Raw genomic sequence first — 18,217 nt, forward strand, 5'->3', positions numbered from 1 at the left:
ATTGCGTTTGACCTACACACAAATGCATGACGCCGGTTGTCTTTTCGCCTCAGTGTTTACTCTGTGTCAGCCAATAATCCCATATCCACCAAATGACTTTCCAGCCAACGTCACATTTTTGTGCAGGCACTGCAGAATGTTTTCAGTGAGATTGAGATAAACTGTGAATAAGTAATACACTGTTTATGGGAAGATGACATATTTTATGTAACTCACTCGCACAGCGGGCATGCCGACAGGGGGGGCAAAGGGGTCAGTTGTCCCGGGCCCTTGGAAAATAGGGGGGCCATCATTGGGTCCTCATTATTACATTGAATGTGTTGGATGGGGGGCCCTTTCAGATGACTTTGTCCTGGGCCCAGCCAAAGCTGACATCGGCCCTGCACGCCACAACCTATAATAACCTCTATACTACAACGCATTATAGGAAACTCAGCCCTATAAACAACAGCAGCATGAAATTCTACTCATCAGATAACGATGCCTTGCAATTGGATGGGGGAGGGAGATTAGCACAGGAAGTGCCTGTGGAACAAACTACTTATACGGGGTGCAAATACGATCACCAAACACTTCTGCTTCCCTCTCCCGTTCCCCTCCTCAAGCCTCGAGGCAGGCCAGGCCGGAACTGCTCAACTGCCTGAGTCAGTAAAAGATGCTTCCCCGATCGGAGCCGATTGTTGATCTACAGTGTCACTGGCAGATAAGATAGATGACTGGCTGGGGCAGATCATATACTGATGAAGACACAGTCAGGGTGAGAGCTATATTTCAGACAGGGGGCTTTACTGGCCGTGCTGTCAACAAAGTGAAAAATTGAAAGGTTATCTAATTGGACTGGATTGGAGATAGATTTCCTTTCTCAGTCCCCCCCTGCAAAGTAAAAATACACTGTTAGATCAACACTTACAGAGTTGATTTAACATCTTCTACATTCCATTTGTTCCGAGAGTACTCTCTAAGGGTTGAATTAACATGGCAGTGCTTTGCTGTGTATTTCTCCGTCATGTCATGTATCCCTGTTTCTGTCTCAGTTTTGTTTCTTTCCTTCGTTTTGTCTTTTTCTAATTGTTAATTCTCTCTAAGTCTCTCCTTCCTCCGCCTCCCTCCCTCTGGGTCTGCTTTGTTTCTGTCTTTTTTCATTTCTACATTTTGTCCCTTGCTCTCGCTTCTCTGTCTCTCCATCCTCCAGCCCCTGCTAGACACAGCATGTCAGTGTGGGTTAATTTTTCATGTTTCTCACAATTAAATATGAATACTGCTGCTCGACCCCCAGGCCACACACAAAAGCTGCAGACATCAAACTACACGAGGAAGAAATAGATCACCATCTGTGGGCACTTTTTATGCCAAGTCAAATTCAGACTCCATGAAAATACATGAATATTTCATTATGTGGGTTCTTTGTAGAGTGGTGTGGTTTCCTGCTGGAAACAGGTAGTATGCAGTGTTTTCCTTCTTTTAGACAAGTAAACAGATATTATTAAAATATATTTGCATGCCTCCCGGAAAGAATATGAACAGGCCCCCAGTCCCCATAAAATACATGATATTAAAATACACAACAACGTGAAAACTCCCAAAGCCAAAGGGTGGCCTGTGCTGTTTCCTCCTTGACTTTGCAGCGCAAACGTTTTTCAAGCCCTGACAGGTTGCAGCACTGACTCATGGCACTTCCTTTAATCCAGTGGTTCTCAACCTTTTTTGAACAAACGCCCCCTTGGCCTCATCACAAGCCTCCCAACGCCCCCTTGATATCATCATAAGCCCGACAACGCCCCCCAAAATTTAAAATGGACTAATGGCCCCCAATGGCAACTAAGCACCACCGATATAATTTTAATGTTTTGCAATTTCACATGAAATATGGCATGTTTTATAAAGCAATCTCAGAAATTATATTTGCAATACAATTAAGTTATATTTTCAGGATAGGCCTATCCAGGGAAGGTGGGGTCTGTTGTAAGGATGGCCACCTTCAATTTGCCTAAAGTGCAGGGGCAAATCCTGATTTGTGTTCATAGCACGGGCCTTGGAGGACTTTATTAAATTTGAAGTGGCCCTTTTGAGTGAAAAAGGTTCCTCGTCCTGGCTTTAATCCCAAGGGAACTAGTTTTCAGGCTCTTTCAGGACAGATTATAAAAGATGTGTCCACACACTTGTCAAGTGATGTCACGAAAGAAAAAGACTCTTAACCTGGATCTGAAATATAATTTATTTTCAGATGAATGTAAAACTACTTCAGGGCAACCATACACATGAGGGAGCCATTCTAGAAAAGGAGGTTATATTTTCAGTTTACTATGCAAAGATGATTAGATGCAAAGATGAAAGACTGCCCTCTCTCAGAAGGCTCCAATGTTTTCTCTGTGCGTTTCTCTCATCTGTCTTTTTCAACTGGCCCAAAGCACTGACACATTCATATTGGAGCAGAGTTTTGAATGGAACACGTTGCCTGGGTAGAGATATGTGGATCCTATTCTGATTGCTTCGGAGCTGTGTGACCTAGTTGCTTTGAAAGCATAATCTAGGCAACTTTGTGCCATACAAAAGCTGGGTTTTAACTGTATAAACTGCCCAGCCGTTTGAAGGAACAAAGGAGCTCATCGCCACTGATAGTTTTGATTGGAGTATGATTGTGAATACAGTCGTTCATCATCATGGTTATGTGACATTCTGGGATAATCCAATTGAATCTGGTAATCTTGTTTGAAGAGTAGGCTAATGGGCAAGTTGATTAAAGCCAGTTGATATAGGTTGCACTGAAACTGATTCAACTTCACTGTCATTCAGTCAAGTGGCCTCTTCAATTGAAGTTTTTCCCTCTGCCTACAGTGAGGGCACATAATGTTGCAGTTATAAGTAATAAAATCTATATACATTAATAAAACCAAGTCATCTTACAACATTCATGAATTAGGTGGAATTAATAATTAGTAATTAATACCACTGCATGCATTTGTGGTCATATTTGTCATTCTATTAGTCCTGTGTCAGCTATGCATATTCTACTTTAGGACAAAAATGAAATACTTATTCAAATAGGCCTAGGCTACACCAGTTTCCATTTCCAATATTTCTTTATAATCATAGACTTAAATCTTTGGAAGGAACCTCTTTCCCACGCTATGTCCAGATTCTCCGGAGAAGCAGCACAGCCATGTAGTCATGAAGGGGGTTGGGGCTAGTAGTCCTGGAATGTGTTCGTGTGCGCGTGCTCGGCCTTGTCTGATCGTGTTGCGCGCCAGATAGAAGCAGGCGCGCGCAGTGGTACGGCAGGTTTGGATGTGTGTGTCTGTCTGTGTGTGTGAGAGGCTGCGTGAGTGAGTGTGTGTGCCTGTGTGTGTACTCAACAACAGAGAAACCATCGAGGTGAATGGAGAAGGCGAAGAAAATACGTTTGGAAGGATAACTTTCAGTGAGCAAGAAGTAAAACTCGACCGCCTCTCCAGGACAATGGAATTGAAGTAAAGGTAATCTTTTGAGCTGTCTCCTTGCTGCTAGTTTAACTCGATCGCAAAAAGCACACAGTGGAGGAGGAGGCTACTAAGTTACGCTGTAAAGTTTTTTTTAACCATCTTGGGTCCACCTTGAAACAAATAGTCAAAGTGATTGTGGTTTGGAGGTTTGCTGTACCGAGGGGTTGGATTGATTGCGCCTTCCCAACGAACTTTTAAGCCATCTATAACACAAAGTGTCTCATCCGCAGACTGAACTGAAGACCGAAATGAACAATAGATTTTCAGTTGGGCTTAATATTGTGGGGGAAAAATGGGTACACTAATGTGCTGTTCGCCGGGAAGAAGTAGCTTAAACCGATACTGGAAGACCTCCAAGTTTTAAACAACGGCAATCGGTTACTCTAACTGCTATTTTCTATCTCGATGGGTTGATCTGTAATCTCTGCTTCCTCGAGTAGTAAAATAGCCCGCATCGTGGAAAACGTTTGTCGCTGACTAGGCTATAGTCTATACCGACTTCAGTTAAAACTTATTTAAGAGTATCTAACAAAGTTTTTGTTTTCCTCCCATAGATGATTGCTGTCTGATTTGAAGTAGGACTGCGCAAAGCTGTCCAGCCACATTCATGGCGCTGAATGATTAGGAGTGGAAACGACAGCGGCAGCAAAGGAGCAGGATAACACTGGCGCTCATTCATTTCCAAACTGAAGTTTTAAAATGATCAAGGCGGAGAGCAAAGGAGAGAGGAGTCTGAGAAGCGCATCCCCGCATAGAAATGCATACAAGTCTGACTTCCATGCCATTAAATGCTCTTTTGATGGTTCGAAATCCGATGGCGCCCCCAAGTCATATGCAAATGGTTCCAGCGACTCCCGGGAGGACACGAGGGGGAGACCCTTTGGGAACAGGGTCAACAAAATCAAGAATATATTCCTGCAGATGGATGGGCAGCAGCAAGACACCCAAGAGGCAAACAAAAGTGTAGCGAAAACCGAGGCATCCCCAGTGTCCCCCACAAAATATACTACAGGCAGCACACACAAGCTCAACTCAAGCAGCACCGCCACTACTCCAGAGGCGCATGGTTTGGAGAAGACTCCAAAAACGGAAGATGCCGAGATTGACAAAGTGGCGTTGGCAGAGAAATTCTCGTCAACCAGGAAACTTTTTGAAAGAGGCGTCAAAGACCCACCATCAGCTGAAAGGCTTACACCAGGCAAATCTTTTGCCAGACTATCCCAGGGAAGCGTTTCTGAGGATACCACCAGGGGAGGAAGAAGGTCAACAAGCTCAGTTGAGGGAAATGGCAGTAGTGGCAAAACCGAGCACAGTCCAACCTCCCCTGTGAAAACTCCTTCTGATGAGAAAAGGGATGAAGAGAGCAAGCAGGCAAACCGTTTATCATTAAACGCTGGCCCCATATCTAGGAGGCTTGATAATTTCATGACTGACAGTGATGGCGAAGAATCTGTTAGAGCGTCCAGCAAAAACTCAGAGGCAACAGTGAAACTTAGGAGTCCACTCCAATGCTCAACCCCCATTTCATCTGCGAGGGATAGGGACCATTCAAACAAGCCAACGTCACCACTTGCTGATTGCACAAACAAAACTGCCACCTCGCCAATTTCTGATGCATGGCAAAAAGCAACATCTCCTGTTACCCCCGTGTCATCCAAAACCGTGTCTTCTGTTACCGGAGGGTCCTACAAAGCATCCTCATCCAGAACTGGGCCAAGTGAGCCTACATCACCAACCGGCCAAAGCTCTTACAAGCGATCAGCATCATCCTCATCATCATCATCATCAGCAGCAGCAGCAGGTGAGGGTGTTGCCAAAACATCCTCTGGCGTTGACACAGTCAAAGCAGCAACCAGCCCGACTGCAAAGGAGCAGAAGGTCACTCAGTCATACTCCAGCAGCAGCAGCAGCAGCAGCAGCTTGTTCAACTCTCACCGGGCCAATAAGGCAGATGCTGTCAAGAATGATAGCCACGTGGTGCGCAGTTCCTCCAGGGACAAGCTGCCTGAGCAGCAGCAGGCCCCGGTGCTGGACCCAGCTGGAGCCGGGGTGGTCCGTGCGGAGCTGGTGGTGGTCCAGAACGAGTCGTCGGAGAGCGACGAGAACGAGGAGGAGGTGAGCTTGTTGGAGGACGGAGTGTTTGCAGAATCGAAAGAGCAAAAAGAGGTGAAGGCTCCCCTGAGATCAGCCTCACAGACAGAACTTCCCTCTCCAAAGGAACTGGAGGAGGTCACCAAAGGGTCAGCCACAGGAAGCAAAGCAGCAACAGCAGCAGAGATCCAACATGGAGGCAAAGAGGAGCCCAGAGACACCAAGGAGATGGCGAGACACACAAGTAACCACTGTGAGGAAGAGGAAGACGAGCAGCAGCAGCAGGAGAAGGAGGAAGATGAGGGAATCAAACAGGACAAGCAGGAGAACGGAAGCCCAGATAAGAGCTCACCTGTGGTGTATGGCATCGAGAACGCCGCTTTTGTGGATGACTCAAAGGATACAGACCAGCCTGAGGAAGATGAAGAGGAGGAAGAAGAAGAGCAGGAGGAGGAGGATGAGCCCTATGAAGACTATGATGAGGCCCCTGGACTCTCTGATGAAGAGGACCCCAATCCACGCCGGAAAGTCTGCTTCTCCACCCGTCCAATCAAGGTAAGCAGAACCAGTTGTTCTTGTGGCCTGGCAACACAGTAGTCCTGTGTAGGTGCGATGGTAGCCCGCCTGGGGTTGAGATGTTATTGTTTTTTTTCATGTAATCTCAGGGGATGCCACCCGCTCATTACGGTGCGTGTGACGCCTGTACATTTACTGATGATGAATAGCTAATGGCATGTATGCACAGTACCAATGTGGTTTTTCACGGCACTCAGCTGTTGCTCTCGGCAAGGCAAATGAAGGAAATCTGTTTGTTGTTAGCTGCGCCTTCCCACTTTAATGAACACAACAGCAGCCAGGACACAATCACACATCTCCCTCCCCTTCACTGAACGCATTTCCGCATATTCTGGAGGTTGTTGGTATTGTGCTGGGGGCTATTTATTGGACGGTTAGTGTTATTATGACTCCTGCATCGTCAAATATTAGCTCAGAGGTTTTGGAAGCGTCATGTGTGGCGGAATGCCTTGGGAGATCCTTTTCAACCAAAAGAAGAGGTCTGTCCCCTTGACTGAGAGCCCGTAGCCAGTCTTGGGCCACAGCTTTATCATATTTACTACAGGAATGTTTGCGTCACAGGGCCGTGTCCGTTGGTGGGTTTGTGTGTGGAAAAGCCTGTGGGGTATTTTTGGAGTGGTTGTTGACATTGCGCTGGCGACCGGGATGAGTGGCAACAAGAGGGGATGAGAGAGAGAGACAGAGAGACCGAGAGAAAGTGGGCGACAGAGAGGGAGAGAGAAAGACGGAGAGGCAGAGACGGAGGGAGAGAGAGAGAGAGAGAGAGAGAGAGAGAGAGAGAGAGAGAGACAGACAGACAGACAGAGAGAGAGAGATATACACAGAGAGAGGGCTACATTGGTATGAGGAAATGGGCCTCAGAATCACGCAGCTATTATCAGGCCTTTGACAATGTGGAGGCTCGTGTAACAAAAACGGGCCTCTGGCTGAACAAGTGATTATATGTCTCGTGTACGGTCTGTCCACATGCCGCAGGGTTGCCATTCAAGTTTATTTTTTGTCTGTTATTGTTTAGAGTCTGCGACTTTAGGAGTCAACACGTTGTTAAACACATCAACAAATGCTTCCCCACCGTGGCCAAGTTGTGTTTTCCTGTTGTTTTGGCGTCCCTCTTGTTTGGCAACGAGGCGACACAATAGCTGCTCTTAATTAAAGGCCATGCCAATGCGATAACCAATGGCTGCTGCAGCATTCTGCATTTTTACTGTCACTTTTCTCAGTAGTGCTTTATTTCATGTTTTGTTCTTTAGTGTATCGTTGTGCATCAACATGCAGTATTACGCACCTCCACTGCGTACCTAACCATAGCCCTCCTTAACCCTGAGGTGTAGTGTAGGCAGGGGTGCACATAACTTATTTAGGCCGCTACTCATATGCGCACCAGCAAATATGTTTTGGTACGCACCTCATCCGCGGTAAAAAAAAAAAAAAAAAAAAGTCTACTGTCTGCAGTGTCGAAGGATAAAACATGATCACCATGAACGTTGACACATGTTGTTTGAAGGCTAATGCAACTGGTGGCCTAATCAAATGTGTTGTTAGTTTGGTATTCTTTAAATCTTAATTAGCCTACATATGGTACAGGTAATCTTCAAGTTAAGTGATTATTGTCTGGATTTCATCTGTTTTTGCCGATTTCGCCGTCATGCCTCAACTGATGCACAGAGGGGGAATAAACTTGTATGCGGTGTCCGTTTGGAATATGGTGGGAGGAAGCTGACGAAATTAAGAAGTGGAGCTGGCCGGGAACTGCGTGCATTTAAGAAGCCACGCGCATGGATGCATGCTTTCAGTTTTTAACTTCTATGCATCGGAGTTGCCAATGAGAATTACGGGGGTGCGGGTCCATTCTGGGAGTTAACAGACGGCACAATTCCATAATGATGAGGAGGAGGAGAGAGCCAGGAGCTCAACTCGGTCGCTCTCGCGCTGACTGTCGTTAGATATTTACAGTTGATATGCGAGTGACATGTCTATTTTTAAGGCATTCATGAGAAAACGGGACACATCGCGTCCCTTACCTGTTCAACACGGAACGCCTTCTTTCACTACCACATACGGAACGATTCCGCATTTCAAGGGACTGGCACTACATTTCTGTCGGCTCATCGTTAGCCTCAAGCCACGGCACTTGGAGCCACTTCTCGGAAAGTTTTGTTTTTTTAAATCTCTGACTCAATTTTCTTTGCTGTTGACGAAACTCCAAAGAAACTGATTAGGCTGCTGTTGTCTGTTTCTTTTTGGACATGTTTGACCATTCACCAACATAAACAGTCTGGTGAGATAGTCAGTACGCAAGTGCGCTGTAGTGACCGAGGTGGCAGTACGCATTGCTAATTTTTGGTGCGCATGCGCACCTGCGTACCAGTTATGTGCACCCCTGAGTATAGGTACATAATGTCATGTTATATGCTGTTTACACTTTATTTATCCCCAACAGGGGTAACGGAGACAATATAGCATATTATTGTAACCCCCTTTTTCACACGAGCCACTGACACTGGTCCACTCCACATAACTCAAAGGGGTGTGGAGGAAGACACTCCCGTGCTGCAGGGGCAGGCTGCTGTCGCTACATCCCATCGTCATAGCAGCTGAGCGGGGAAAAACAAATGGCTGTATGGCCCCCAGCCCCATGCATGGCCCCAGCACCACCAACATCCCGACAGGACAACCAGCAGTGTTGCCAGATTGGGCGGTTTCCTGCCCAATTGGGCTACTTAGGATGGCCGTCTACGGGTAAAAAAAAGTGTTTTGCAGGAAAACCCGCCCAATTTTTGGCCATAGAAATCAATAGAATTGGGTGGGATTTAGTGCATCCAGGCGGGTTTTCCGTTTTGAGCATTTTTTGGGCAGGAAGTCATCAGACTCTTCTGGCAACCATGACAGCCAGTGTTGTTTTACCCAGGCAGGCCATGTTCCCTGTGGCCCTGTAGCAGGTGGCCAATGCCCCAGTGACTGAGCCTGATGGAGGGGCTAAGCATGATTGGGAAGGTGGTGGGGGTGGGGAATGGGAATGGTGTCGCTGTGGAAGTGGTTCCACAGTCGTGATCAGGGCTCTAAGTTAACACCGGCCAAATGTTGATTTAAATGTCAGTTCGGCTGGTAGAAAAACCAACTCACTAGCCACTTTGGCCCATTAGTGAGTGTGAGCTTGGCTAGTAAGATTAACATCTACAAACCATTTTGAATGGTGACGAAAGAAGTTTATTTAGTGCCCTGGTCATGATGAAGGGACTAATTGAAGTGTGGACAAGTGTAAATGCCTTTTGAAGCAGTCATGATACAGGGACTAAAAATGGCACTGGCCATCTGTGAGGGCCTTTTTTTTGCCTGAACCCCACAGAGTGATGGACCTAAATGAAGTAACCGCATACCGCATACAGCCATTTTTGTTGTGCCTTTTTTGTTTTGTTGTCAAATTATTTTTTGAGACAGGACAGTTAAGAGCTTGACCGGAAATGAATGGGGAGATAGAGAGTCGGGGAAGAATGGCAAATGACCCGGGCCGGATTCGATCCTGGGTCGCCGGCGTAGTAGCCCGGTGCCCTATACCATTAGAGCCACGGTACAGTAGGGCCAGACAGCTGTTTTCATGGGATTGTGGTGATTGGTGTTTTTCAGTGCTCTAATTGGGCAGCTTGGTGAAGGATGCACTCAACACATGTGATATTAACACGTGCTTCAAAAGTCCTTATCATCATGGGCAGGGCAGCTCTTACAGGAGTGCAATGAGGAGCACTGAAAGGAAGACTTGATGAGTGAGTGAGTGAGGCTAGCTGTCTCATCCTCCCTCTCTCTTCCCGTCTCCCTATCTGTGATGCAACACATCTGTGATGTTTAGCGTGTTGTCTCTCTTCAGTTGAGAAACGTGTCCATAAACACTGCATTCTTGTCCCGTCATGTACTCAGGCATTTCTGCAACACATTCCTCTTTGGCATCTTCCGCAAGCCAACTAGTGGTGCGGCAAGCAGCTTATGGTTGAGTTATCAGCTTGCCATTTTTTTTGCAAGTGCTGTCATTTAACACCGACATGACATGCATTGGGAGGTGTCAAAATATAGGGTAGTGCTGTTGAAATGTGATCCCCTGTGTACTCTAATATGCTCACACACGAATCCTGTTTCGCCATCATCTGCTTTGTGTTTATGTCTCGCCTGACTTAATGGCTCTGCTTTTACGCGTTTCCACTGACGTATGTAAACAGCATTCTCTTGTGAAATGTGATTCATCTTTACAAGTCGAATGGGATTTACCGATTTGCAAACGGTGAACCCAGTCCTATGTTTGAAAAGACAATTTTGCTAATACCTGATCTTGATGATCTTGTTTTTAACTTTTTTTGGGCTGCTATTACTCTCTGATATATGATGAGACATGAGAGCAGAAAGTCACCCAGTCCTGATCTTGCTCGAGATGTATCGTACAGGTGTATCCTCAATGATATTGAGGATGCATGGGATCAGTAGGCGTCTTGATTTATTTTCTTTTTCTTAAGTGCTCTGTTTCACCACTGTTCTGTACTCACACACTTATAAAATGACAGGGATCAGCTTGATTTCAAATTTTCTCACCAGTTCTGAGCCAGACTAAAGATGTTTTTGTGCATGGGCCAAGTCACTGTTGATAAGGATGCTCCTGGCTCCAGACACAATAAGTGGTCCTATTTCGGAATTACATTCGGACAGCAGAGAGAGAGAGATGGAGAGAGAGACACACAGAGACACAGAGAGAGAGCGAGAGATTGAGACACAGACACAGAGAGAGAGAGATTGAGACACAGAGACACAGAGGTAGTGAGTTTCCGACCTCCGTGGCTGGCCAGAGTCCTGTCCCCATCCCACTGACTCTCAGAGAGGAAGTTGCCTCGCTGACGCTCTCGTTCTCGCTCGCTCCGGGTCACACGGACGCCTCCGACAGGATTAGGTCTCCGAGTAACCTGAGACTGCGACCGTAGGAGGGAGAACGAGGGAGAGCGAGAGCGAGAGAGAGCGCCCGTCCCGGCAGAAAGACAGCGACTCTTTGTCAGCTGGCCTGACTGGCCGGCCCTCTCAATGCATCCCTTAATCAACACTCGCTCTCGTCTGTGCTGTGCTGTGCTGTGCTGTGCTGTGCTTCGCTGTGCTGTGCTGTGCTGTGCTGTGCTGTGCTGTGCTGTGGGGCCTTCTACACATCCAGGGAGCGGGGAAAACCATGCCATACACCAGGGGTGTCAAACTCATTTTGGTCTGGGGGCCGCATACAACCCATGTGAACCTCAAGCGGGCCGCATTATTAACATCATCGCAAAAAAAACAAAAAACGTAAAGCAGAGGATTAGTGTTCAGTGCTATCACGTTTTAAGTGTGTTGAATATGTAGAAAGCAATGCAATACTGATAATCCTATGCAACATTTCATTGACTTCATTCATTCATTGATAACCGTCAATGAATTAAATAAGGGACAGCTATTTTTGGTAGGGGGTCTGGGGGTTTTCCCCCAGAATTTTTTTTATTTCTCAGATGTAATTTCCTGCATTTTCACTCATTCTAACATCCCGTTTCCAGTTTCAGCTTAATAGGAACCAATACAAATCCAATTATATTTATTATTTAATTACAACCAATACCAATACCATACGAATAAGAAATATTAACATTTTATCTCTATATATGAGGTCTATAATATATGAGCTTTATCAAATGCCTGTTACAGTACAAATTCACCATTTATAATAGAAGTGTGATGTGCACTTTACTACATATATACAGTATAAGAGAGGGACCATTGGGTTAATGTCATGCAGGTCTCGATTTTGTGCGTAATTGCGCATTTCGGTTATTTCATAAAAAAAAAAAAAAAGTTAAAAAAAAAAAAAAATTTTTTTTTTTTTTTTTTTACGTTTTTTTTTTTTTTTCCTCCGGGCCGGATGGAACCCTCTGGCGGGCCGGATGCGGCCCGCGGGCCGTATGTTTGACACCCCTGCCATACACACTACATTCAGGAAGTGCCAGCTTATCCTTACACAAGGATTTAGTTTTGACAGACATGCATACACACACACACACACTGTGTCACACATGCGTGCACACACACACACACACACACACACACACACACACACACACACACACACACACACACACACACACACGTGCGCTCTCTCTCTCTCTCTCTCTCTCTCTCTCTCGCTCGCTCTCTGTCTCAAGCTCTTTCTCCCTCTCTCTCTCTCTCTCTCTCGCTCTCTCCCCTCTCTTTTTCTCTTTCTCTCTTTCTCAAACACACACACACACACGCACACACACACACACACACACACACACACACACACACACACACACACACACACGCACACACACACACACACACACAGACTCCCTTTTCTGTTGGGATTTATCTGCTTATCTCTGTCCGTGGATATTTGTTGTGCTGCTTATCAAGGTTAAGACCCTTACTCCAGGGAAGCCCAGCTGGGATAGGGACTCTTTATCGGCTACGTTATCACCAGACAGACATGTCATGGCTTAAAAGATTTCTCCAGCAAAGTCCTATGTGTGTGTGTGTGTGTGTGTGCGTGCTGTGCTGTACTGACTTGTGTGTGTGTGTGTGTGTACTGTACTGTACTGTACTGTACTGACTTGTCACCACACCGCCCATTGTGCTGGTTTATATTTACTTTGGAGGCCTTTTAAAAAGTAATTTGTCCACACCTGCCTGTTGATGGCAGTGCAAGTTGCCCCAATTCTGCACTGTGAAAGGCCTTTTAAAAAGTCATTTGTCCACACCTGCCTGTTGATGGCAGTGCAAGTTGCCCCAGTTTTGCACTGTGAAAAGTGCTGTGCTGGCTCTGCCATGGCCAACCGGTAGGGCACTCGCCTGCCATGCAGCTGACCCGGGTTCAATTCCTGGCCCGGGTCCTTTGCCGACCGTATCATTGTCCTATCAAATAAAGTTGAAAAAGACCAAAAAAAGTCATTAAAAAAAAGAAAAGTGCTGTGCTGCTTGGTCAGATCTCTCTCCTGGGCAGTCATGGGTGAGCGGTTAGGGCGTCAGACTTGCATCCCAGAGGTTGCCGGTTCGACTCCCGACCCGCCAGGTTGGTGGGGGGAGTAATCAACCAGTGCTCTCCCCCATCCTCCTCCATGACTGAGGTACCCTGAGCATGGTACCGTCCCACCGCACTGCTCCCCATGGGGCGCCACTGAGGGCTGCCCCCTTGCACGGGTGAGGCATAAATGCAATTTCGTTGTGTGCAGTGTGCAGTGTTCACTTGTGTGCTGTGGAGTGCTGTGTCACAATGACAATGGGAGTTGGAGTTTCCCAATGGGCTTTCACTTCACTTTCTTTCACTTTCAGTAGTGTGACAATGTGATCTCCTCAGTCCCTGGACTCCCTCCAAAGTGTTGGCAATTAAATGTGTCGCTTGCAATATGGCAATGTGACGGGTCTATGACAGCAGCCACCCTAAGTGTTGCTGTGAGATCCCAGAAGAGACCTTTTCAAAGTCAAAGTCACAAAGTGTGCTTTATTGTCAATTCACTGTGTAAACAACATTATACAAAGGATTTAAGTTGAATTTCACTAGACACCAAATGTGCAATTTTCTAGCCTGATTATCATCGACTTTCAAATCTCTTTGAGAATTGGTCTGACCAAGAGCATAACAATTAACATTTCCCACATGGCATGGGTGACAAGCCTCCCTTGGTTTGTTAATGTTTGTTTGCTTCCCGACAAAGTGGGTTTAGTTCCCGATTTTTCGGGAGCTCAGAAAGTACTTGCTATGCTCTTGACCTGACTAGTAGCAACGCTGAAGGCATTGCCTCGCTAGGAGGGCACGGCCTGGCTAGCAATTTTCTTCAACCTGTTACAGTCCAAGTGAGTGAACAGAGCAAATATTTGTGTTACACTTACTGTCTTGTTATGCTATGGATTTTCCATCGAGGTATGCATACATTCATGGTGCAGGCCTAACCCCCTCCCTGAAACCCTCTGTTGGTTGAAGAGGGTTGTACAGCTTGGCTCCGTTCTACTGTGGAGCTGGAATTGTTTTCCTAGGTGTGTCCTAATCTTGGGAGAATCAGCAGTGTGGCATGGCACTCCAAATATGCCGCTTCAACCTCCTCTAACCACAAGTCTCGCCAACCAACCACGCTATAGACGCTACTGTGTCTATGTCTGTGCATGCATTTGTCTGTGTTATGACACATTGTGCATGCATACAGGAATTTCCATTCACCTCAAGACACATTTTTTTCTGTTGTCTGAGAGCTATATTAGGCACGGAGATACCATGGAGAAGGTGTACTCTTCCTTCCCGGTGAACTCCTGTTGTTTGTGTGTGTGTGTGTGTGTGTGTGTGTGTGTGTGTGTGTGTGTGTGTGTGTGTGTGTGTGTGTGTGTGTGTGTGTGTGTGTGTGTGTGTGTGCCGTCTGCTTGCGTGCAGGGAGGCGCGGCTCATTATTTTGCTCTCAGCAGAAGTAGGCCATTGTTTTGGCCTGTTATGTGTGCTGGCGTGAATGTGGGTGGGTGTCTGCTGTGTCTGCACAGCACAGCACGGTGCGACCGGGAAGAGAAACGGCTGCCTGGCTACCAATTTCCTTTTGCAGGGTGGTTGGGTAAGGTTGGTGGTTATTGGCTCTCCACTATTGGTGAGGCCACTTGTCCGTGGTTGCGTCACCTTGAGAGGCATCATCCCATTCCTATACACATGAATTACCTTTTGCAGGGTGGTTGGGTAAGGTTGGTGGTTATTGGCTCTTCACTATTCGTGAGGCCACTTGTCCGTGGTTGCTTCACCTTGATGAAGATCATACCACACACATACAGTACATGCGATCTCAGTGGGGCGTAAGGAGCCCAAAGTTGTATTTCACAACAATAATAAACATGTTATTACTACAAGAGAAAGCCAAACGACCTTACCCTGCCCAAACCTTACCCTATTTCTAAACTTCACCCTGAATCAAGTTCCGTTCTGAAGCATACAGTATACGAGTGTTGGTTTTGGGCAGAAAACAGTGGTGTGTGTTTGTTTGTGTGTATCTCTGCCACCAGGTGTAACTTTTACCTACTTCAAACGCATTGAACGAGAAACTATGTCTGAGGTCAAATGGAAAAGGCCCATCACGAACGAGTTCCTTCATATAAAGAGCCTAGCAACCCCAACTTCAATCATCCTGCAAAAAAAATACTGCTCTGGCTCCAGCAGGAGACAAAATGGCAGAAAACTGCTGCCTGGGCTGAGGGCTCTCATGCACCTGCCACACCACGGATCCCTTATCCTCTCTCCCTTCCTCCCTCCCTCCCGCCAGGAGCAGGAAGCAGCCGCACTGCACACTGCACAGTGCACACCGCACACCCACCCTCTTCAGGGTTACACAAACACAAAGGCCTCTGATTTGCCGCATGTGTGCGGAGGGTGTGGCGGTGGTGAAAAGGGCCTGAAAATACGAAGCCTTCGCTAGAGCTCAATGGGATAAGTCCAATGGCCAATGGTGTGTGTGTGTGTGTGTGTGTGTGTGTGTGTGTGTGTGTGTGTGTGTGTGTGTGTGTGTGTGTGTGTGTGTGTGTGTGTGTGTGTGTGTGTGTGTGTGTGTGTGTGTGTGTGTGTGTGTGTTGGATGATAGGCCCAGCCACTATGGACCTTACACATCTAAGAATCCTGGTCCTAACCTACGTTGACCTTATGACTCTACATTCTCTGTCTATCTCTTCTTCCTCTGCCTTCTTGCTTTTTCTGCCTCTCATCTATACCTCTCCTTTTAAATCTATCTCTAACAATGTTTTTTCCCATTTGTTAAGCACTTTGAGTTACATGCCTTGTATGACACAGTGCTATACAAATACAATTATTATTATTATTATTATTATTATTATTATTGTTGGTTGGCTTATCCATACAGTAGTAAGTAGAAAGGTTATGCCATTCAACAGGTTGTGTTTGCACTGTGTCAAATAATTTATTTTATTTACAACTCTCATGAGGGAAATGCTTGAGCATGGTCTTCACAAGACTGCTGTCTTTATGAAATGTTACTTCCTGTGAGAATCTTAACAAAATAGTGTGGCAATGGAGTGGAAAGGTCTGTGGGCCTCCTCCTTACCTGTTCATTACGGAACTTCTGCTTTTAGGTCAAGCACCTGTACGTAATAGATGCATGCACCGGTTGACCTGTTTTTGACATCAAACAGGCTGAACAGGTTTATTATTTGCATGTATTTTGTCAGATGTTTGTATCCGAATGTTAGGTGAGTTGGCTGGAACAATTGCTGCGTCATCATACCGTGTTCTTTTGGCATAAGAGCTTTGATGAGGGAGAGGGTTCAGAGCCCTCATCACAGAACTTTACCAACCCCAACCCCACTTACAGTAGTGGGACCTCATCCTTAACGCCCAGACAACTGGCATTCAATTTGATTCAGAATGGCAGTTATTTAGATGTCAGATGTCATGTGATCAAACCTGGCAGTCTTTCATTTGTTTGCATTGGCTTGCACGCCCCTTGTCTCGCTCAACAGCTCTTTTTTATTAAGTGGGCTTGCCTTAGCAAGTCCCACTTACTGTTATTGGTAAGTCGCGTTTATTATCATTGCTCATTATATCATCTGGAATTTTAAAACGGTAATCCAAGGGCTTTTTCGAGATGGAGACACCATTCAAACTCTAACACGACCGGAAAAGTTTGGAGATTGTGTTGCATTGTGTGTCCGTACCTCTTGTTTTTTCGTTCCTGTTACATATAATGGTGGAAGGCAAGCCCACTTTTTGCATTTTCTGCGAGAATGCAGTCTAGTTATATATTACAATATACCGGTAATATATATTGTAATACTCTGTTCTTTCACTGTTATTTACTTCATTTTTAAATTCTATTCCTCCCTTTTACTTGTGTCGTCTCCATAGAGTGAAAGCAGAGCTAAGCTTAGAGATTTGCCCCAGTCTTCACTGAGCCAGCAGAGTGCACCCCCCTGCCCCCTCCCCTCTCTCCCCCTGCCCCCTCTCTCCACCCAGTGCAGTTATGCTAAAATTCCATTTCCCATCACCACTCTTTCCTGTGCAGGCCAGAGGAGTGTGTCAGACTCATATGAGTGTCCACCCCTCCCAAGCTAACTGTTAGTAGGAGCCAATGCCAGGGTGTACAGTACATGTGCCCATGCCAAGCTGGGCAGTGTGTCTGTGTTGGGCCCCATATGGGCATAGTGTGTGTGTGGGCACTGGGCAGGGATCCCAAGCCACACGTTGGCGTCCGTTGGTGGCATGGCACCTCAACTGCCATGGCTAAAACACGAGAGGCAGCTCAACTGTCTGCCAACAAGTCCCTCTTCGTGAGAACAGTGGCCATTTTCATAACATTTACATGTTGCATGCATTGGAATACATTCAGGTAACGAATGTGGTGCTAAATTTGGCCACAAACCAGACCAACCAGTATTGGCACAGTATAGCAAAACTCAGTTGAAGTTTGCTGAATGTTTTCAGTGGTAGCCGTTAAATATCTAACCAGAGAATCTTGGATTACAGCCGTTGGAGTCAGTCGTCTTCATTACTTGGCCAAAGTCAGGGCTGAACTGGGGGAGAAATAGGTCCCGGGCAACTTTTGGCTCAAAGGTGCCCCTTTAAAAAATGTAAAAAAAAAAAATAAAAAAAAAATTAAAACAAACCTTTAAAAAAAAAAAAAAACATTTCTGAAAGTTGGGGTCAGCAAGGGTGCGGGGCCCACCGGGAAATGCCCGCTATGCCAGATGGCCAGTGCAGCCCTGGCCAAAGTCCTCCGGTGCCCTGTGTGAGACCTGTGAGAGCGGAAGTGGTTGGATTATATGGTGGGCTTTGTTGACTCAGGCCTGAGGATGGACGCCTGGCTCCCCTGGCTCCTTTGGCCAACTGCTTTCTTCTCCTCTCGCTCACTCTCTCCTGCTCTTTCACTTCTTCTGCCTTCTTTCGTGTTTGCATTTTCTTTCCTGAACTCTTTCTCTCCTGCTATCCTTCTCCTCTGCCCTCATTATTTCCTGAACTCTTTCTTTCTTGCTGTCCTTCGCTTCTGTTCTCTTTCTTTCCCAACGTCTTTCCCTCTTGCTTGGTCTCTTTC

At 46.3% G+C, this 18,217-nt stretch overlaps 1 protein-coding gene across 3 annotated transcripts in view; it reads left to right on the forward strand.

Moving 5' to 3' along the window:
- Positions 1 to 3,238: 3,238 nt before the first annotated feature.
- Positions 3,239 to 18,217, forward strand: part of ppp1r9ala (protein phosphatase 1 regulatory subunit 9A-like A) — a 51,547-nt gene continuing 36,568 nt past the window's right edge. For all 3 annotated transcript variants that reach the window (XM_063213404.1, XM_063213406.1, XM_063213405.1), the window contains exons 1-2: positions 3,239 to 3,473; positions 4,034 to 6,125. In XM_063213404.1, the coding sequence (XP_063069474.1) occupies positions 4,179 to 6,125 (1,947 nt within the window). In that variant the 5' untranslated portion in view covers positions 3,239 to 3,473; positions 4,034 to 4,178. The remainder of the gene's footprint in view (positions 3,474 to 4,033; positions 6,126 to 18,217) is intronic.

Source organism: Engraulis encrasicolus, chromosome 13, assembly GCF_034702125.1.
Source record: "Engraulis encrasicolus isolate BLACKSEA-1 chromosome 13, IST_EnEncr_1.0, whole genome shotgun sequence".
Taxonomy (NCBI): domain Eukaryota; kingdom Metazoa; phylum Chordata; class Actinopteri; order Clupeiformes; family Engraulidae; genus Engraulis; species Engraulis encrasicolus.